This window comes from Nerophis ophidion, linkage group LG15, assembly GCF_033978795.1.
Source record: "Nerophis ophidion isolate RoL-2023_Sa linkage group LG15, RoL_Noph_v1.0, whole genome shotgun sequence".
In the NCBI taxonomy this organism is placed as follows: Eukaryota; Metazoa; Chordata; class Actinopteri; order Syngnathiformes; family Syngnathidae; genus Nerophis; species Nerophis ophidion.
Window position 1 is genome coordinate 21,752,424 of NC_084625.1, and position 22,155 is coordinate 21,774,578.

The following is a 22,155-nucleotide window of genomic DNA, read 5'->3' on the forward strand; positions in this document are numbered from 1 at the left end:
CACCACACTTTGGAGAATTAAAAGCGTACGCATATTTCATGGATACATTTCCATGGTACTCGCACTATCCACACAATGATCCAATAAGCTCCTCCCTTTTCAGGGTCTGGGCCATGTGTGCGAAACGGTGTCGGAATGCTGGGACCACGACGCCGAGGCCCGACTGTCGGCCGGCTGCGTGCAAGAGCGCATGGGCCAAGTGCGTCGCCTCACAAGCTCCATAGCCCCGCCCACCTCCTCCTCTTCTGTCCCCCCAGTTGTCATGGTAACCAACGTGGACCTCCCGGCCAAAGAGTCCACCATGTGACGAGTAAAACTTTTGGCACGCACACACAGACATAAGTTCAGGTCCGACTCAGTGAATGATCTCCAGGTACCTCAGCATTTTTTTCTGTCTCTGAAGTGGGTGTCTACCTGCAGCCTCATTGCGTAGCAACCAGCACCAGCTACACCTCAAAGTGACACGTCTCACTCTTAAACAGGAAGTGATGTCAGAGTGATGCTGCGTTGACCTTTCGCTAAGCCCCGCCCCCGCAAGTGACTGTTGCCAGGCTTGTCAGCTAAAATCACAAATTAATGCACAAGTTAAGTTAAAAAGTTAAAGTACCAGTGATTGTCACACACGGTAGGTGTGGTGAAATTTGTCCTTACCCATCCCCTTGATCACGCCCAGGGAGGCGAGGGGACCAGTGGGCAACAGCGGTGCCGCGTGTCAAGCGAAAAAAGTGCTCTCTGCAAATAAGTACCAAAGCGTGTCAGGGCATATATTTAGCGCCTTAAATGCGAAATATATGCCCACCCTATTGTATACAGTGTGTATGGGATGACTTGCCAAATAATTGCCCCTGTGGTCTCAGTGAGAGTGCATACGAGGTATACTCAGGGGCGCCGAAAAGGGGGGGTAAAGGAGACGGATTCTAGGGGCCCATGATGGAGGGGGGCCCAGAGAGGCCCCTAATGATGATGAAATTTTGTGTTGGGGGCCCTGTAAAGATTATTTTCATGGAGCCCAAAACCCCCAGCGGCGCCCTTGGGTATACTCATTAGTTAAACTTGGATTTGCTGATAATGTTAGCTAAAAGAAAAACCGTATCATACCAAAGTTACTGTGATATATATTGTCTTAGGCTATTAAATATGGAGAAACGGCAGGATGAAACAAATAAGATCAGTAGTTTTAATGCCAAAAAAACTGCCCGGCGCACTGGACTGCGCAGGTCGCGCATGCGCACAGCCCCTCCGGAGCACTTATTTCGGCTGGGCACAGATTTGGCTTGACACCCGGAATCATTTTTGGTGATTTAACCAAAAATATTCCAACCCTTGATGCGGAGTCCCAAGCAGGGAGGTAATGGGTTCCATTTGGGTAGTGTTTGGTATGACTCGGCCGGGTTTTACATTTACACACATATGTACACATAATTACATTTAGTAGTAAGAAATCTAGCGTTAGCGAAGGAGCTAACCCATAGCCTATATGCTAGTTTACTCCGGTTAGCGCTACTTTCCACAAAAATATACATTACGAATAATAAGCGAATTTCTTACCTTGAAGCTGGTGTTAAGCCTGGGGGTTTCCGCCGACTACTAAGTTTTAAATAGCAAAACTTGACTAGTAACTTAGAATAATATCGTAAGGAGCTCCACTGAATTGAACCGAGCGCTGTTAGAAGGGACTGCTCTGTGATTGGTTGGGGATGTTTGGCTTCGCGAAAGGTCGATGTTGACTGGTTGTTCAAGCCTGAAGTGGGCGGGGTCATGCTACATTCAGGCGTTTGATTGGCTGACAGCGACCAAACTTCTCAGGTAAAATTCGTTATGTGGAGGCGGGGTTACCGGATTGTGAAATAGGTAGGAGGGACTTATGTGACGGTGCTTAAAGCCTATTGGCAGTTTCTTTCTGGACACTCAACACATGCTGTGCACACACTGCCATTTGTGTTGTTTTCTTTTGACAACTCATCAGGGTGAAAGGTTAAAGGTCATCAGTCACCTGACCACTTTATGTCTACCTCTTTTTTGTCATGTTTAACACTTAAAGGGTCAATCCCCACTTTAAAGATTCCAACATAAACATTGGACAATTCCTTTTAATGTGCATTTTTAAGTCAGGTGCTTAAAGAAACCACAACAATGTGAACCTCAGTACAGCAAAAATACCTCAGATGAATTTTGTATGTGTTATTTATTTTTGTTTTAATTGAAAAGTTATCCACATTGTAAAAAGTTATAACCCCGGTCTTCTCTCCTCCTCCCTTGTGCATCATCCTGTTCAAAACATCACAAAATCTGCAATAATTTCAAAAATGTTCATAGTAAAATGACACATACGCAGGTTAAAACATACAAGGCCAACAAAGCTGATTCTGATTTCCCAGGTTTGATTAAATGTTCCCCCCACTGTCATGTACCTGTAGCATGTAGCATTGTTAGCATTAGGCAGGTACGGCAAACTGTAAATCTAATATTGGCGCATCACAGGGGCCTCCTGCACCGCCATCTTGGCGCTGAGAAAGCACGACTCCAAAACTAAATATTTTACTGGTCCAATTGGAAAGTTCAAAGTTCAACAATGCGTACGTCCTGATGTAAAGTTTGTGAACTGATGGACTGTTGATGATCCATGTGGAAAGTAGAGGTCATTTCATATTTTCAAATGGTACTTTTTAGAGGAAAAAAAAATACTATTAAGCGTGAATGTGTGTGTGCTGTCAGATGACTTCTTCTTCTCTTCATCAACTCAGTCCCAACATGTAGTTTTAACCATCTCTCACACACATTACATAAGGGAACACAATGATTGAACTTTTTGTATGTGAATAATAAATGGTTGCGATTATCTAATGCTTGTGTTGGAGTTGCATTGTGGCTATAAAAAAAAAAAGACCGCCAGCGGCTTTAGGGAAGGTGAATGTGTCGATGTGCTTACAATACAACTTTTGATGTTGAACAGCGATGAAAATATTACTATTACAAGATGAATATAAATAAAACATTACATGATCATCACTGACTTTTAGCTGCTAACATCCTGATAGTGCCACATCATTTATATATCAAAATATATAGAAATATACATGTATGGGACAAATTAGCTGCTATGCTGTGTTGTTTTCAACCAGCTGCCATACTGACAACATTGCTAGAGGGCGGGCCGACCTGTCACTCACAGCTCACCACAACTGATGATGTCACAACTCCTCCTCTTGCCCTGTCTCCTCCTCCCCTTTACCTTTTCCTCCTTCTGGAACGACCTGCTCCTCCTCTCCTTCTTCTCCTGCGTCCTTCACTTCCTCCTGCTTGTCGCCTTCTTCTGTCAATTCCTCCCTTTCTTCTCTCTCCTCCATTTCCTCCTCCCTCTCTTCACCTTGTCTCTTGTTCATCTCCTCACTCATCCCTCCATCTTCAGTCTCCTCCTCCCTTCCTTCTTCTCCTTGTTGTGTCACCTCCTCTGTCAAATCTTCCGCTACTCTTTCCCCTTTCTGCTCTTCCATCACTTCCTCTTCTCCCTCTGCCACCTTCTCCCCGCTCCATGCATCTCCTGCCTCAGTCACCTCACTTTTACCTTCCCCTTCTTCTGTTACCTCCTCACTTCCTCCTCCTGTCTCCTCCTCCTCAACTTTTTCTGTCACCCCCCCTTTCCTAACATCTCCTGTCTCTTCCTCCTCAACTTCTTCTGTCCCCCCACCTTTCCTAACATCTCCTATCTCCTCGTCCTCAACTTCTTCTGTCACGCCCTCTTTCCTAACATTTCCTGTCTCCTCGTCCTCAACTTCTTCTGTCACCCCCTCTTTCCTAACATCTTCTGTCTCCTCCTCCACAACATCTTCTTTCTCCTCCACCTCCTCCCTAACTTCTATCTCCTCCTCCTCCTGGTTCCCTTTGCCGCCTCCCTCTTGTATCACCTCCTCCCTCTTTTCCTGGAATCCTTCTCCTTCAATCATCTCCGTCTCCCGCTCTGTCTCCCCCTGCTGGCAGTCAGCACGATTATCTTGATCCTGGTCCTGTCGCTTGTCACATGCGTAGTCCAAAGCAGAGTGAGAAGGAAACGTGTCTTCGTTCCTGAGCACACCTGAGCACATCATTGTCATCACAACCAACACTCTTTAAACAGACTCATTAGGACAGGAGTGTCCAAACTTGTTGACTTGAGGCATTGGGTTAAAAATATTTTGGTCGGGGGCCGAAAGCCGATTGCATGTAAAGTACATACATATATAAATTGATTGGCAACACTAAATTGACCCTAGAGTGTGAATGTTGTCTGTCCATCTGTGTTGGTCCTGTGATGAGGTGGGGACTTGTCCAGGGTGTACGCCGCCTTCCGCCCGAATGCTGCTGAGATAGGCTCCAGCGCCCCGGAAAGGACAAGCGGAAGAAAATGGATGGATGGATATAAATATATATATATTAGGGCTGCGAATCTTTGGGTGTTCCACGATTCGATTCAATATCGATTCTTGGGGTCGCGATTCGATTATATATCATTTTTTTGATTCAACGCGATTCTCGATTCAAAAACAATATTTTTTCCGATTCAAAACGATTCTGTATTCATTCAATACATAGGATTTCAGCAGGATCTACCCCAGTCTGCTGACATGCTAGCAGAGTAGTATATTTTTTTTCTTAACTTATATAATTGTAAAGGACAATGTTTTATAGACTGATTGCAAAAATGTAAATTTGTTTTAACTATTAAACGAACAAAAAATATATCTTATTTTATCTTTGTGAAAACATTGGACACAGTGTGTTGTCAAGCTTATGAGATGTCATGCAAGTGTAAGCCACTGTGACACTATTCTTTTTTTAAAATTTTTTATAAATGTCTAAAGAGAAGGTCAATGAAGGATTTTTAATCACTGCTATGCTGAAATTATAACTAATATTGATACTGTTGTTGATAATATTCATTTTTGTTTCATTACTTTTGGTTTGTTCTGTGTCGTGTTTGTGTCTCCTCTCAATTGCTCTGTTTATTGCAGTTCTGAGTGTTGCTGGGTCAGGTTTGGTTTTGGAATTGGATTTCATTGTTATGGTATTGCTGTGTATTGTTTTGTTGGATTGATAAAAAAAAAAAAATCGATTTAAAAAAAAAAAAGAGAATCGATTCTGAATCGCACAACGTGAGAATCGCGATTCGTATTCCAATCGATTTTTTCCCACACCCCTAATATATGCATATACATATGTGAAATTTCGACTCCTACCTTTTTTACTTCTGTGATGACCTTTCTATATATATATATATATGTATATATATAATATATATATATATATATATATATACATATATATAAATATCAAGCAGCTAAAATGTGCCTAACATGGATAAGTGAGGAGAGAGTGTGCTGCAGTTTTCCCATAATGCATTGCAATGGATTTAAATGGCTGTGTTTTTGATGTATGTGTGGTGCTCGGACATTATAATATCCACAAAGGTCAGTGGGCAGGTTGTGTCATAAGAGACCATGTGTCACATATGACACATGGCAGCTTTTTGTGTTGGTTGCAGTCCTTTTGCGCCACGACTCGGGAAGGTTGATGAATGCTGTGCTGATTTCACTTCAAATCACAATTTATGGACCTTGACCTAATTTCTTCACGTTGACCACAGGAGGGTGGCAAATTTGCAGCAATCAGATTGTCAGATAATTAAGAATAATTTAGCAACCCCGCAGGTCAGGTTCCTTGTTAAACTCATGACGGTCGCGGGCCACACTTGGCCCGTGGGCCCTAGTTTGGACACACCTGCATTAGGACGACATGTTTACCAGTAGGCGAGAGGATGAGCGCCTGAAGGATGTCTGATAACGAGACGATGCCGACGATCCGGGACTCTTCATCTACGACGACCAGCCTGTGAACCTGCGAACGCAAGCGGACATTCAGCATACATCCGCTTCCTGTTTTCCAAAGACAAATATGGCGGTGTCACCTCAGCTTTCACAATGCGGTCCACTATGGTCTCCAGGGTCTCCACTTTGTTGCACTTCATGACACCTTCAAAGTACTGCGACCTGTGCCGCAAAGCCTGCGTGACGGTCACATCCAGGTCGTTGTATGTCTTCTCCGCCGCCAGGTTCTGAGGGACAAAAGGTTAGTCCCGGGTTAGCGGACAGCGCGAAAGTCGGCTGTACTCACAATCACGTCAAACTTGGAGTAGATGTCCACCACTTGTCCTGCGCACATGTATGACGTTAATATGGAGATGACACGTGAGACATCAATTTAGTGGTTACCATGGTGATTGACTACGGGTAAGGCGGAGACGCCGCGGTGCGTGAAAACGGAGAGGGCGGTGATGATGGGCGTGTCCGGGTGGATGAAAGCAATGTTGTCGTACGTTCCCACATGAAGTTCCTCCAGCGTCTTCTTCATGAAGCCGGGCATGGGCATCTCACACACCTGACCAGCAGGGGGCACTTGTTTGTAAAAGACAACATCATGCCAATATGATGTCGCCCCCTGCTGGCGGGGAGGGCACAACACTCACAAAGAGCTGCAGGAACTTGAGGATCCTCTTGTGGGTCAGGATGTAGAGTGCGTTTCCACTCAGAGGGTCAATGACGGGAAGACGATGGATCTTGTTGCGAATCAACGATGACACCGCCTCGAAAATACTGAAAAACAACACTTTTTGTAACTTCCTGTTTCCTCACGCGCACACACACACACACGCGCGCGCGCGCACCCTTGTATTTGTTACCTTCTTGAGACCAGAGAAAAATGCCTCCCTCTTTAGAACCAGCCTTTCTAGATATATAAAGATTTGTATTTTCAACTTATTAATATATACAGACAACGCAAATATAAAAAATCTTGTGAAAAATGAATTGGAATTTCACAAGAAAAAGTTCACAATTTCACTAGAAAAACCTTTAATTTTGGCAGTTTTATAATAAAAGTCGTCATTTTACTCAACGCAAGTCAAAATTTTACAAGGAAAACGGAACATTTGTGCGATGTTATGATAAAAGTTGGAATTTTACTCAACAACAGTCGCAATTTTACAAGAAAAGCTTAAATTTTGGGGGGAATTTTATGAAAAGAGTCGCAATTTTACTTGACAAAAGTCACAATTTTTATAAGAAAACTTAAACATTTTGGCAATATAATAATTTTACTCAAAACATTTCACTATTTTACAAGAACAAATTGGTAATATTGTGACAAGTCAAAATTTTATATGACAAATGTCGCCATTTTCCATCAAAAAGTAATACTTTTACGTAAAAAAAGTACTAATTTTGAAGAAATATTGCAAAATTACAAACAGAAAGAATATGAGAAATTGTTCCCAATTTTATAAGAAAGATGTCAAGATTACTTTTTGGTAACTTTTTTATGTTTTGTTTGTAATTGTTTTTTAATATTCATTACTTGAAGTTATTACAGTATGTCTTTAAATACATATTTATTTATTTTTTAAATTAATTTTGGCCATAGGGGGCGCATTTCAATTTCTTACACACACTTGTTATCGCATATGTTGGCCAGAGGGGGAGCACTTCAAATGTTTACACACACTTGTTATTTCATATGTTGACTAGAGGGGGGGAGCACTTTTAAATGCGACACAGTCAATTTGAAAGATACCTCCTTTTTTGGTCCACCCTAATTTTGACAGAGTTCACCACCAGGAGTGCAAATGAGACATTCTCTATTGATTGCAATGGTTTTCCTTATTGGGACCATGATTTTGGTCCTAACTTGTTCACCAGTCCTCAAATGGAAGGTGCTTTTCCTTGTTGATGTCTCAAAGAAATACAAGAACGCACCCACGCACACACACACACACGCACGCACACTCACACACACGCACACGCACACAGATTTACCTGGCATCAGGTGAGATGTGGACCAGAGGCTTGAAGGTCTCCTGCAGGTAAAGTTCTGTCAACATGGACAAATGTCAGCATTTCACATATAGAACTAGAATAGAATAGAATAGAAAATAATATTGTCAGAGCAAACCTCTCCAGGTCTCGATCTTGTGTTCTTCTAGCTCGTAAATCTGAACCTGAAAGATAAAACACTCATCTGTTGACACACATACACTAGACACACTTGCGATAGTGTGTGTGCGAGTGTGTGTGTGTGTGTGTGTGTGTGTGTGTGTGTGAGAGAAAGTGTGTGTGTGTGTGTTTGTTTGTTTTACCATGGGTGACTTGTAGTATCTGGTCAAGATGTTGATGAAGTCTGTGATAGTCAACATTCCTGAAAGGGACAAAAAAAACTGTCACCCACTAAGTGTGTGTGTGTGCTCGCGTGTGTGTGTGTGTGTGTGTGTGTGTGTACCCACCAACAAAACTTTGCTTCTTAGTTTCCCACAAAGGAGCAGCACGCACGCCATTAGCGACTAGAGCAAAGAACGCTTTCTTCACCTGCAACACAAATGTGGCTACAGATGTTAGTAAAGTGTCACTTATCCACCAGTCACATGTCAGGCATGTGTCAGTCATCCATCACTGACTGGAAGTTGGTCACCTATCAGTCATCCACCAGTCATGGGTCACTCTAGTGTCAGTCAGGAATTAGTTAACGTGTCACCCGGGTGACAGTCAGTGACATGTCTGTTGTGTCATTTTAGTGATGTATCAGTCATGTGTCAGTTTAGTGACATGTCTGTTGTGTGTCAGTTTAGTCACGTCAGTCATTTGTCAGTTTAGTCACGCAAGTCATGTGTCAGTTTAGTGACGTGCCAGTCCTGTGTCAGTTCAGTGGAATGTCTGTCATGTCATTTTAGTGATGTATCAGTCATGTGTCAGTTTAGTAACAGTCATGTGTCAGTTTAGTCACGTCAGTCATTTGTCAGTTTAGTCACGCCAGTCATGTGTCAGTTTAGTGACGTGCCAGTCCTGTGTCAGTTCAGTGGAATGTCTGTCATGTCATTTTAGTGATGTATCAGTCATGTGTCAGTTTAGTAACAGTCATGTGTCAGTTTAGTGACATGTCAGTCATTTGTCAGTTTAGTGACATGTCAGTCATGTGTCAGTTTAGTGATGTGTCTGTCATGTCGCAGTTCAGTGTCAGTTGTCGGTTCAGTGACATGTCTGTCGTGTGTCAGTTTAGTTATCTCAGTCATGCGGCGGTTCAGCGGCAAGTGTATTATGTGTCAGTTTAGTGACGTATCAGTCATGTGTCAGTTCAGTGACAGTCATGTGCCAGTTCAGTGATTTGTCTGTTGTGTGTCAGTTAGGTAAGGTATCAGTCATGTGTCAGTTTCGTGACGTATCGGTCATGTGTCAGTTTAGTGACATATCAGTCATGTGTCAGTTTCGTGACGTATCGGTCATGTTTCAGTTTAGTAACATATCTGTCATGTGTCAGTTTAGTGACATATCAGTCATGTCTCAACTTAGTGACATATTAGTCATAGGTGAGTTTAGTGACATATCAGTCATGTGTCAACTTAGTAACATATCAGTCACGTGTCAGTTTAGTGACAAATCAGTCATGTGTCAATTTAGTGATGTATCAGTCATGTGTCAGTTTAGTGAGAGTCATGTGTCAGTTTAGTGGCATGTCTGTTGTTTCATTTTAGTGATGCATCAGTCATGTGTCAGTATAGTGAAAATCATGTGTCAGTTTAGTGACATATCAGTCATGTGTCAATTTAGTGACAGTCGTGTCAGTTTAGTGACATGTCTGTCGTGTGTCAGTTTAGTTACGTCAGTCATGAGTCGGTTCAGTGTCTGTTGTGTGTCAGTTTAGTGATGTATCAGTCATGTGTCAGTTTAGTGACGTATCAGTCATGTGTCAGTTTAGTGACGTATCAGTCATGTGTCAGTTTAGTGGCATGTGTGTTGTTCCATTTTAGTGATGCGTCAGTCATGTGTCAGTATAGTGAAAATCATGTGTCAGTTTAGTGACATGTCTCTTGTGTGTCAGTTTAGTGACATGTCTGTCATGTGTCAGTTTAGTGACGTGTCCGTCATGTGTCAGTTTAGTGATGTGTCAGTCATGTGTCAGTTTAGTGGCATGTCTGTCGTTTCATTTTAGTGATGTATCAGTCATGTGTCAGTATAGTGACAGTCATGTGTCAGTTTAGTGACATGTCTATTGTGTGTCAGTTCAGTAACATGTCTGTCATGTGTCAGTTTAGTATTGTTAGTCATGTGTCGGTTCAGTGGCAAGTCTGTTGTGTGTCAGTCGTGTGTCAGTTTAGTGACAGTCATGTGTCGGTTTAGTGACGAATCAGTCATCTGTCAGTTCAGTGACATGTCTGTTGTGTGTCAGTTTAGTAACGTATCAGTCATGTGTTAGTTCAGTGACATGTCTGTTGTGTGTCAGTTTAGTAATGTATGAGTCATTTGTCAGTTTAGTGACCTTTCAGTCATGTGTCAGTTTAGTGACAGTCATGTGTCAATTCAGTGACACGTCTGTTGTGTGTCAGTTTAGTGACCTTTCAGTCATGTATCAGTTTAGTGACAGTCCTGTGTCAATTCAGTGACACGTCTGTTGTGTGTCAGTGCCGTGGCATGTCTGTTATGTGTCAGTTTCGTAATGTGTCAGTCATGTTTCAGTTTAGTAACATATCTGTCATGTGTCAGTTTAGTGACATATCAGTCATGTCTCAACTTAGTGACATATTAGTCATAGGTGAGTTTAGTGACATATCAGTCATGTGTCAACTTAGTAACATATCAGTCACGTGTCAGTTTAGTGACAAATCAGTCATGTGTCAATTTAGTGATGTATCAGTCATGTGTCAGTTTAGTGAGAGTCATGTGTCAGTTTAGTGGCATGTCTGTTGTTTCATTTTAGTGATGCATCAGTCATGTGTCAGTATAGTGAAAATCATGTGTCAGTTTAGTGACATATCAGTCATGTGTCAATTTAGTGACAGTCGTGTCAGTTTAGTGACATGTCTGTCGTGTGTCAGTTTAGTTACGTCAGTCATGAGTCGGTTCAGTGTCTGTTGTGTGTCAGTTTAGTGATGTATCAGTCATGTGTCAGTTTAGTGACGTATCAGTCATGTGTCAGTTTAGTGACGTATCAGTCATGTGTCAGTTTAGTGAGTCATGTGTCAGTTTAGTGGCATGTGTGTTGTTCCGTTTTAGTGATGCGTCAGTCATGTGTCAGTATAGTGAAAATCATGTGTCAGTTTAGTGACATGTCTCGTGTGTCAGTTTAGTGACATGTCTGTCATGTGTCAGTTTAGTGACGTGTCCGTCATGTGTCAGTTTATTGATGTGTCAGTCATGTGTCAGTTTAGTGGCATGTCTGTCGTTTCATTTTAGTGATGTATCAGTCATGTGTCAGTATAGTGACAGTCATGTGTCAGTTTAGTGACATGTCTATTGTGTGTCAGTTCAGTAACATGTCTGTCATGTGTCAGTTTAGTATTGTTAGTCATGTGTCGGTTCAGTGGCAAGTCTGTTGTGTGTCAGTCGTGTGTCAGTTTAGTGACAGTCATGTGTCGGTTTAGTGACGAATCAGTCATCTGTCAGTTCAGTGACATGTCTGTTGTGTGTCAGTTTAGTAACGTATCAGTCATGTGTTAGTTCAGTGACATGTCTGTTGTGTGTCAGTTTAGTAATGTATGAGTCATTTGTCAGTTTAGTGACCTTTCAGTCATGTGTCAGTTTAGTGACAGTCATGTGTCAATTCAGTGACACGTCTGTTGTGTGTCAGTTTAGTGACCTTTCAGTCATGTATCAGTTTAGTGACAGTCCTGTGTCAATTCAGTGACACGTCTGTTGTGTGTCAGTGCAGTGGCATGTCTGTTATGTGTCAGTTTCGTAATGTGTCAGTCATGTGTCAGTTTAGTGGCATGTCTGTCGTTTCATTTTAGTGATGTATCAGTCATGTGTCAGTATAGTGACAGTCATGTGTCAGTTTAGTGACATGTCTATTGTGTGTCAGTTCAGTAACATTCTCTTAGTATTGTTAGTCATGTGTCGGTTCAGTGGGAAGTCTGTTGTGTGTCAGTTTAGTGACAGTCATGTGTCAGTTTAGTGACGAATCAGTCATGTGTCAGTTTAGTGACGTATCAGTCATGTGTCAGTTTAGTGACAGTCATGTGTCAGTTCAGTAACATGTCTGTCATGTGTCAGTTTAGTAACGTCAGTCATGTGTCGGTTTAGTGGCAAGTCTGTTGTGTGTCAGTTTAGTGACAGTCATGTGTCAGTTCAGTAACATGTCTGTCATGTGTCAGTTTAGTATTGTTAGTCATGTGTCAATTCAGTGGCAAGTCCGTTGTGTGTCAGTTTAGTGACGTATTAGTCATGTGTCAGTTCAGTGACATGTCTGTTGTGTGTCAGTTTAGTGACCTTTCAGTCATGTGTCAGTTTAGTGACAGTCATGTGTTAATTCAGTGACACGTCTGTTGTGTGTCAGTTTAGTGACCTTTCAGTCATGTATCAGTTTAGTGACAGTCATGTGTCAATTCAGTGACACGTCTGTTGTGTGTCAGTGCAGTGGCATGTCTGTCATGTGTCAGTTTTGTGATGTGTCAGTCATGTGTCAGTTTAGTGGCATGTCTGTCGTTTCATTTTAGTGATGTATCAGTCATGTGTCAGTATAGTGACAGTCATGTGTCAGTTTAGTCTATTGTGTGTCAATTCAGTAACATGTCTGTCATGTGTCAGTTTAGTATTGTTAGTCATGTGTCGGTTCAGTGGCAAGTCTGTTGTGTGTCAGTCATGTGTTAGTTTAGTGACAGTCATGTGTCAGTTTAGTGACGAATCAGTCATGTGTCAGTTTAATGACGTATCAGTCATGTGTCAGTTTAGTGACAGTCATGTGTCAGTTCAGTAACATGTCTGTCATGTGTCAGTTTAGTAACGTCAGTCATTTGTCGGTTTAGTGGCAAGTCTGTTGTGTGTCAGTTTAGTGACAGTCATGTGTCATTTCAGTAACATGTCTGTCATGTGTCAGTTTAGTATTGTTAGTCACGTGTCGGTTCAGTGGCAAGTCTGTTGTGTGTCAGTTTAGTGACGTATTAGTCATGTGTCAGTTCAGTGACATGTCTGTTGTGTGTCAGTTTAGTAACGTATGAGTCATTTGTCAGTTTAGTGACCTTTCAGTCATGTGTCAGTTTAGTGACAGTCATGTGTCAATTCAGTGACACGTCTGTTGTGTGTCAGTTTAGTGACCTTTCAGTCATGTATCAGTTTAGTGACAGTCATGTGTCAATTCAGCGACACGTCTGTTGTGTGTCAGTGCAGTGGCATGTCTGTCATGTGTCAGTTTTGTGATGTGTCAGATATGTGTCACTTCAGTGGTGTGTCATTCATGTCTTAGTTCAGTGTCAATCACGTCATATGTGTCAATCATACTGCCCTGTCAAGTCAGATGTTGTGACTTGACAGGGCAGAAAGTATGTGTTAACCACATCATTTAAGTGTCATCTATCACTGACCTGTCACTCAATTAGTCACGTGTCACTCACGTGTTAGTCATGTTTTAATGACTCAGGTATCAGTGATCCATCAGTGACATGTCAACCTGTCAGTCGTGGCACTCATGCATTACTCACATGTCAATCATCCTTGAGTGATCCGTGATTGACACCTGTATGTAAGTCATGTGGGCCATCCGTGTGTTACTGCATCAGTCACACGTCAGTCATGTGTCAGTGCAAGTGGCAGGTGTCACCTGTAGCGTGGTGTCAAAGACCACCAGTTTGGAGCTGGTGGGGATGATGTCGTAACACTTGTGACACTTCATGAAGCGCATGTAGATGTCTCTCTCGGAGTCGGCACACACTGACAACACACACACACACACACTTCAATCGACATGTTGTTTCAATTTTGCACATATTGTGAGCCCCGTCTTACCGCCATCGCCCAGGGAGCGCCGCTCAGCCTCACCCCCAGCCTCCACCTGCATAGACAACATTGTTAGTTATACACATGAACCCACTGGTCAGATGTTTAGGAAGTGCTATGATCTTCTGGTGATGCGGGGATGTCAGCAGTTGTCTTTTTCAAAAAGTGAGCATATAGGAATACATCTGCACTACGACGCCATATTGGCAACATTTCCATACTGTGGAGAATATAATTAATAGCGTTACATAAGAGGAATGGCTCCTATTTAGCATGCAAGTCATCACGGATAAAGAAGCTAGCACCGACCTGAACGTCGTCGTTCATTTTCTGTTTTTTCCGTTAGCTTTTAACTATGTGATGCAGGTTAAAGCTCACGGTTCCATCTTCAGCCCTGAGCTGATTTGCCGCGAAACGTCTCGTCACTTGTCGCTAGAGATTGCCTCTCCGTGTAAAGTGGCGTCAAGTTAACGCAGTTAACACGCACTACATCCGGTGTTTTGCCGCAATAAGAGCATGTACTAACGTTACTTTAAAGGCCTACTGAAACCCACTACTACCCACCACGCAGTCTGATAGTTTATATATCTAATGATGAAATATTAACATTGCAACACATGCCAATACGGCCTTTTTAGTTTACTAAATTACAATTTTAAATTTCCATCGTCTTCGAAACGTTGTGTAATGATGACGTGTACGCAAGACGTCACGGGTTTTTAGGAAGTATGAGCGCTGCGCACACACACAGCTAAAAGTCGTCTGCTTTAACGGCATAATTACACAGTATTTTGGACATCTGTGTTGCTGAATCTTTTGCAATTTGTTCAATTAATATTGGAGAAGTCACAGTAGAAAGATGGAGTTGGGAAGCTTTAGCCTTTGGCCACACAAACACACGGTGATTCCTTGTTTAAAATTCCTGTAAGTGAAACTTTCCTATGGATCAGAGTGCGGTCAAGCCAACATAGAACCCTACCAAATGTCAACCAGCAGGTTTCGGTGAGAAGTTTGTGGTTTAAAAGTCAGTTCTTACCGGAGAAAAGCTGAGCTTGTGCCGTCCATAGCTGCCGTTGACTTCCCTGAGACACTGCACTTCAAGACACCCGTGGAGACACCCTTCCGACTATCAGGTACTATTTAACTCACTAAAACACTAGCAACACAATAGAAAGATAAAGGATTTCCCAGAATTATCGTAGTAAATGTGTCTAAAAACATCGGAATCCGTCCCAATGCAATCGTGTTTTGTTTTTTTTAAACTTTTTTTTTGTTAGTTTTTTTTCTAGTCCATCGCTATCAATATCCTCAAACACAAATCTTTCATCCTCGCTCAAATTAATGGGGGAATTGTCGTTTTCTCGGTCCGAATAGCACTTTTTGTTGGAGGCTCCCATTAAAAACAATGTGAATATGTGAGGAGCCCCCACACGTGTGACGTCATCGTCTGCGACTTCCGGTAGAGGCAGGGCTTTTCTCTTAACACCGAAAGTTGCGAACTTTATCAGGGATGTTCTCTACTAAATCCTTTCAGCAAAAATATGGCAATATCACAACAATTATCAAGTATGACACATAGAATGGACCTGCTATCCCTGTTTAAATAAGAACATTTTATTTCAGTAGGCGTTCACACCTGCGGTGCTGGTGAAACCGTAAAAGGCGGTGGCAGCCGGCAAGAGAAGTGTTGCCCAGTGTCGGGGGGTGAGGAGAAGGAACGCAGCCTCCTGGTCTCCGGACGCCTCGGCTCCGTCAGGTAATTCTCCAGTTGGAAGGCAGGGGGAGATTGGGAAGGGGCAGGTGGGGATGACATGGTGTAGGCTGGTTGGTGGTGAGTGGAAGAAGCGGAGGGAGATTTTCAAAATAAAAGTGTGATTAGGAGTGGTCAATTAACCATCAGCAGCAGCACACCTCTCGCCTTGCTCCTCTTGCTGCGTGAGAAGAGTTTCATGCTGATGGGGGACGACGACATTTGCTGGTTCGATTCCCTAGAGGTTGATTTGAAGATCCCACTAAAGCTCAGTCTAACACACACACACACCAGGATTTAATCATGTTGCCAATCTGTCGGCTGTCAATCACATGATCACCTGCGAGGAGGTTTGGGCGGAGACTCCGCAGCCTGGAAAGGGAAGCTGCTCTTGGCTGAGGTGGGACTCGTCCTGGAGTAGGAGCTGGAGGGGGGCGCCGAGCGGGGACTACTTGGTCTGCTCGCCCGATGGAAGAAGCTCCTGGTGGGGCTGAGCTCCCCCTGCAGGACGAAAACACACGGGACCAGCTGATTAGCCACATCGTAGTCGTCATCGCGCCTACTTTTTACCTTCGAGACTTTGTCCCTCTGCACTCGGCCCGGCTCGTCCAGGAAAGACATTCCCAACACGCTGATGTCCTACGCCGGAATTAAGGAAAGTGACATTCAAAGGGGTCAAAGGTCAATTGCGCTTGTTGTTGCATAACGACAAAATGGGGAAATTTAGCAATCACACAAAAAGAAGTCAGCTACAACATGAGAACGATACTGACGTGAGCCCAGTGAGTTCACGAAAACTGTCATGAGAGGTATATACTATGTGAGCTCAGATGTGAGAGTCAACCACAACACGAGAGCCAATGAGTCAGCTGCAACGTGAGAACCTCGTAAGTCAAAACGATCAGATGAGAGTCCACTATGACATAGAATCAACGGTGCCTAAGGCGACATGAGAGACAAGAGGTTAAATTTTGACATGAAAACCTAAACAAATGCCATGAGAGTCTGGGGAGTCAATTCTGACACGAGAGTTAAGAGAGACAACTAGACAACCAACTATGACCTGAGAATTAACTATGACACGAGAATCAACTGCTAACTAAATACAGAGTCTCGGAAAACTGGCATGCACAAGCGATCCCTCAGAAAGCTGGCGTGCACATCACTTGTGCACGCCAGCTTTCCGAGACTCTTATTTTGTTAGCACAGGCAGCATGAAGCAGGGCTTTTATTGTGAAGATAGGAAATGTGCAGTCGGCCTTTAGAGTTTTGACGGAAGGGACGGCGCAAAAGTCTGTTGAAATAAAAAGTGTTTCTCGCCTTCCTCTCTGTCATTTTTTCATAATAATGAACTGACAGCAGCCAGCGTCATCTCACAAGACCCTCGGGTGCCGTGAATGTCAATCAAGCAAGCTACGGAATTTGCCGCCAATGTTTTTCTTGTAAAGTGTATGGAAGCTGGATGAATTAGATGCCAAAAACCAACCACTTTCATGTGGTATTGTACAGAAAGGACCACTTTTTTTCTCCTCCATTTGAAAATGTGGGCGTTATCATCATTACTGTCTGATTCCAATCAATGCAAGTCATCAGAATCAGGTAATACACCAACTTATATTCTTGTCTTTGTGAAAGAAAGACATCTATATGTGTTACACATGCTTGTATTATCATTGAACACATTTAACTTGTTTACAAAAATGTCTCTTTCATAAATAAATAAATATACATGATATATATAAATGAGGTAGATCCCCTCGAGTTGGTCAATTGAAAAGTAGCTCGCCTGCAGAAAAAGTGCGGGCACCCCTGACCTAGAGAGTATGCCATAAGAGTCTGGGGAGTCAATTCTGACACGAGAGTTAAGAGAAACAACTAGACAACCAACTATGACATGAGAATCAACTATAACATGAGAATTAACTATGACACGAGAGGCTTGAGAGCCAACTACGACATATGAGCCAGTAGTCACCTCTGACAAGACCACCTACAATATTAAATATGTCATGAGGGTCTGGGAGTTCATTACGACAAAAGAGTTAAGAGACTAAAAGCAACTGTGACATGAGAGTCAACTATGACATGGGAATCATCTGACATAAGTGTCTAGTAAGTCCACCACGGTATGATAATCAACTGACATGAGATCCAAGAGTCAACTATATCAACACGAGAGCCTTGTACAACATGAGCATCAACTACGGCATGAGAGCCTAGAGAACCAACTATGACATGAGAATTAAGTGACAAGAGATCCTAGTTGGTCAACTATAGCGTGAGAACCAGGAGTCAACGACATCTATATGAGCATCTCGAACAACACTGAGAGTCTACTATAACATGAGAGCCTGGGGAGTGAACTGTGACATGAGAACCAACTGTGACATGAGAGGCTTGAGAGCCAATTACGACATATGAGCCCGCAGTCAACTGTGACATGACCAACTACACAATGAAATATACCATAAGAGTCTGAGGAGTTCATTCCGACATGAGCGTTAAGAGACGAGAAGCAAATGTGACATGAGAGTCAACTATGACATGGGAATCATCTGATAAAAGTGTCTAGTAAATCCACCACGGTATAAGAATCAACTGACATGAGAGCCAAGAGACAACTACATCAACACAAGAGCCTCGTACAACATCAATCATCAATCAATCAATGTTTACTTATATAGCCCTAAATCACTAGTGTCTCAAAGGGCTGCAAACATGAGCATCAACTACGGCATGAGAGCCCAGAGAATCAGCTATGACATGAGAATTACAAGAAACAACTGGAGAGCCAACTAGGACATGAGAATTAACTGACAAAAGATCCTAGTTGGTCAACACCAGGAGTCCACGACATCCACATGAGGACATCTCATGAGAGTCAACTGTAACATGAGACCCAAGAGAGTCAACTGTAACATGGGAGCCTAGAAAGTGAACTATGAGAGAAGCGCATGCAGAGTCAAATCTGACATGAGAGCCAAGAGAGACAACTTTAGAATCAACCATAACAATGACAATCAACCATGACAATAAGAATCAACTACAACATGAGAGCCGAGGAAATAAATTACGATATGAGAGCCTAGGGCGTGAACTTTAACATGAGAGCCAAGAGAAACAACCATGACATTCAGTGGGGCATAAAAGTATTTAGTCAGCCACCGATTGTGCAAGTTCTCCCACTTAAATTGATGACAGAGGTCTGTAATTTTCATCATAGGTACACTTTAACTGTGAGAGACAGAATGTGAAAAAAAATCCAGGAATTCACATTGTAGGAATTTTGAAGAATTTATTTGTAGATTATGGTGGAAAATAAGTTTTTGGTCACTTCAAACAAGGAAGATCTCTGGCTCTCACAGACTTCTAACCTGTGCTCTTCTGTCCGCCACTCGTTTCCTGTATCAATGGCACTTGTTTGAACTCGTTATCTGTATAAAATACACCTGTCCACAGCCTCAAACAGTCAGACTACAAACTCCACTATGGCCAAGACCAAAGAGCTGTCGAAGGACACCAGGAAAAGAATTGTAGACCTGCACCAGGCTGGGAAGAGTGAATCATCAATAGACAAGCAGCTTGGTGTGAAAAAATCAACTATGGGAGCAATTATCAGAAAATGGAATACATACAAGACCACTGATAATCTTCCTCGATCTGGGGCTCCACGCAATATCTCATCCCGTGGGGTCAAAATGATCATGAGAACGGTGAGCAAAAATCCCAGAACCACACGGGGGGACCTGGTGAATGACCTGCAGAGAGCTGGGACCACAGTAACAAAGGTTACCCTCAGTAACACACTATGCCGACAGGGAATCAAATCCTGCAGTGCCAGACGTGTCCCGCTGCTTAAGCCAGTGCATGTCCAGACCCGTCTGATGTTTGTCAGAGAGCTCATGGATGATACAGCAGAGGATTGGGAGAATGTCATGTGGTCAGATGAAACCAAAATAGAACTTTTTGGTATAAACTCAACTCGTCGTGTTTGGAGGAAGAAGAATACTGAGTTGCATCCCAAGAACACCACACCTACTGTGAAGCATGGGGGTGGAAACATCATGCTTTGGGGCTGTTTTTCTGCTAAGGGGACATGACGATTGATCCGTGTCAAGGAAAGAATGAATGGGGCCATGTATCGTGAGATTTTGAGACAAAACCTCCTTCCATCAGTGAGAGCTTTGAATGGTTGACCAAATACTTATTTTCCACCATAATTTACAAATAAATTCTTTAAAAATCCTACAATGTGAATTCTTGGATTTTTTTTTCACATTTTGAAGTGTACCTATGATGAAAATTATAGACCACTGTCATCATTTTAAGTGGGAGAACTTGCACAATTGGTGGCTGACTAAAAACTTTTTTGCCCCACTGTAAGTCCCAACTTGAGAATGAAGTGACTTAGGATAGGTATGCTAATACCCAGAACCAGAACATAGGATCAACCATTTCATGAGAACCAAAAGAGTTTAGTCCATCTTGAGTATCAGCTGACATGAGAGATCAGAAAGTGGAAGTTATAAGGTGGACTACAAGATGAGAAAATCCTGATTGATGATGTAAAGCAAATTTACCTTCTTGTAGTCAGTCTGCTGTGTAGTGTCCATCTGTCTTCTTTCCACTCTCACTACTTTCTGCCTCTCTGTGGTCCGCAACTGCCAATCAGCGTGTTAGCACAAAATGTGTTTGCGTGTGCGAGTTTTAGGTTAGGAGTCAGAAAACCTGACATGGCGTCGGACCAGCTGTGAAGGACCCTCACCACGTACGTAGGAGGGCACCTCCTCGAGGACGGCTCGAGGGTCAGAAGAGCAGATAAGAGCACGCTGACAACAAACAGTCGCCTGTCAGACAAGATGGAGGGCAGATTGTCTTGTTGATGGTGGCCCGGGGGTTGTCGGTGTTTTGCACCATTTCTAACTTCTCAGGCGGTACCTTTGAACTCCGACAAGGTCATTCTCACAGCATCATCATGTTGACGTTGTCGCCAGAGAACACACGCGGCGGCGCTTCCCACCAAACGTGTCATGTGACCCATCCTGATGCATGCGACCATGTTTTTAAGATGACAAGACCACGCCCCCTTTTACTGTCAGTCATTCTCGCAAAGGTCTATGGAGTTTGTAAACAGTTGTCACGTGTCACTCACTGGCATCAGGAGTCTGAGCGGCCTCCCCCCATTCTTCTTCCTCCTGTCCGCCTCCTCTTCCTCCTTCTCTGTACTGCTCGCCTTCATCTTCATCAGGTCCGCAGACTTGATCCCGGTGGCTCAAACGTCGACAGAAGAAGAGGAGTAGTTGGAAGAGTCCACTAACTGCGCAACAGGAAGCCGCCAGAATACATCATGCCACGCAACTGCTCTCACTTTGGACCGCAGGAGAGGAGACTACTACTGTTACCATGACTACCATTTCTGTTGTCATGACGACTGCAGCCAGGACAGTTCCGACTCCTCTCTGTGCTGATGCTGCTCGCTCCACATGGATCACATCATCGGCCAATCATCAATTATCAACAAATACCAGCAGTTTGGCCTTTTGCCGCTAGGGGAAGACATGAATTGATTAACGTGGACCCCGACTTAAACAAGTTGAAAAACTTACTCGGGTGTTACCATTTAGTGGTCAATTGTACGGAATATGTACTGTACTGTGCAATCTACTAATAAAAGTTTCAATCAATCAATCAATCAATCAATCAATCAATCAATCAATCAATCAATCAATCAATCAATCAGGCTGTTTTATTATATTTTACAAATGCCATCTAAATTTTATATATTTTGTAAGTTGAAAAAAAAATACTTTTCACACTAAATGAACTCCAACTGATTAAAACGCTCCAAAAAAATCTAAATTAATTAAAAAAAACTATAATGTTATTTTGTCTTGGGCTAACTTATTTTATTATTTCCTAAACAGCATCCTAATTGTACATATTTTGTACATTAATTTTCACTGTAAATTAACTCCATTTTAAAAACATTGTTATTAAATTATTTTTTTAAAACAACTCTACAATAGCAATTTACGCTGAGCGTACGTAATTTTATTTCAGAAACGCCAGATCAATTTTATACATTCAGTCAATACATTTTCACAGTAAATTAACTCCATGCAACTAATTAAAAAAGAAAAAAGCTTTTAATTTTGATGAAATTTCAAACAAAAAAAAATCATTTGTACCAGACTTATTTGTTTTAATTAATAATTCAAAAACACCGTTAACCTTTTATGTACTTTGTAAATTAGTCTTCACAGTAAATTAATTCAATCAAAGATCAAAGTGAACTAATTGAAAACATTAAATCATGTGGTCTACATTATGCACATTACGTTTGGTACAACATAATATGTAATGTAAATAATCAAAATCGATGAGTTAAACTTCATTGATTGATTGATACTTTTATTAGTAGATTGCACAGTTCAGTACATATTCTGTACAATTGACCACTAAATGGTAACACCCGAATAAGCTTTTCAACTTCTTTAAGTCGGGGTCCACGTTAATCAATTCATGGCGTTGTGTCGTAAACTTATTAAGAATAGAATGGAATGGACTTTATTGTCATAATATTTGCATATAACGAGATTAAGGACTCCAATTTAAGGTGTG

The 22,155-nt window shown here is 42.3% G+C and overlaps 2 protein-coding genes and 1 long non-coding RNA gene across 7 annotated transcripts in view; 1 reads left to right on the plus strand and 2 right to left on the minus strand.

Moving 5' to 3' along the window:
• LOC133569430 (uncharacterized) overlaps positions 1–1,905 on the minus strand; it is a 23,143-nt gene extending 21,238 nt beyond the window's left edge. Inside the window, exon 1 of one of the 3 annotated variants that reach the window (XR_009809812.1) lies at positions 1,549–1,905. This is a non-coding gene — a long non-coding RNA (uncharacterized LOC133569430). The remainder of the gene's footprint in view (positions 1–1,548) is intronic. The other 2 variants (XR_009809811.1, XR_009809810.1) reach the window with 2 other exon arrangements.
• LOC133569428 (activin receptor type-2B-like) overlaps positions 1–4,848 on the plus strand; it is a 19,919-nt gene extending 15,071 nt beyond the window's left edge. Inside the window, exon 11 of the mRNA XM_061921759.1 lies at positions 104–4,848. Within this exon, the coding sequence (XP_061777743.1) occupies positions 104–307 (204 nt within the window). The 3' untranslated portion in view covers positions 308–4,848. The remainder of the gene's footprint in view (positions 1–103) is intronic.
• Positions 2,169–20,977, minus strand: LOC133569426 (5'-AMP-activated protein kinase subunit gamma-2-like). 3 transcript variants are annotated; one of them, XM_061921756.1, is made up of 17 exons: positions 20,687–20,977; positions 16,105–16,173; positions 15,875–16,035; positions 15,696–15,808; positions 15,421–15,605; positions 13,794–13,839; positions 13,609–13,718; positions 8,309–8,390; positions 8,165–8,223; positions 7,981–8,026; positions 7,845–7,899; positions 6,500–6,626; positions 6,246–6,411; positions 6,148–6,185; positions 5,942–6,088; positions 5,778–5,871; positions 2,169–4,072 (listed from the first exon to the last, which is right to left on the minus strand). In XM_061921756.1, the coding sequence occupies exons 1-17, from the start codon at positions 20,777–20,779 to the stop codon at positions 3,192–3,194; spliced, it is 2,472 nt and encodes an 823-aa protein (XP_061777740.1). In that variant the 5' UTR covers positions 20,780–20,977; the 3' UTR covers positions 2,169–3,191. The 3 variants fall into 3 exon arrangements, with proteins under 3 accessions (XP_061777740.1, XP_061777741.1, XP_061777742.1); XM_061921757.1 differs by lacking the exon at positions 20,687–20,977 and adding an exon at positions 20,115–20,558; XM_061921758.1 differs by lacking the exons at positions 15,421–15,605; positions 15,696–15,808; positions 15,875–16,035; positions 16,105–16,173; positions 20,687–20,977 and adding an exon at positions 14,094–14,285.
• Positions 20,978–22,155: the final 1,178 nt, after the last annotated feature.

What these genes read in the sequence shown, in the direction of transcription:
- LOC133569426 (XM_061921756.1), bottom strand. Translation starts at nt 20,779, where the DNA reads ATGAAGATGAAGGCGAGCAGTACAGAGAAGGAGGAAGAGGAGGCGGAC. An exon ending in CGGTTTCACCAGCACCGCAG is followed by an intron (nt 13,840 to 15,420) that starts GTGTGAACGCCT and finishes TTGTCTATGCAG; the next exon opens with GTGGAGGCTGGGGGTGAGGC. An exon ending in ACCCGTAGTCAATCACCATG is followed by an intron (nt 6,186 to 6,245) that starts GTAACCACTAAA and finishes ACATGTGCGCAG; the next exon opens with GACAAGTGGTGGACATCTAC.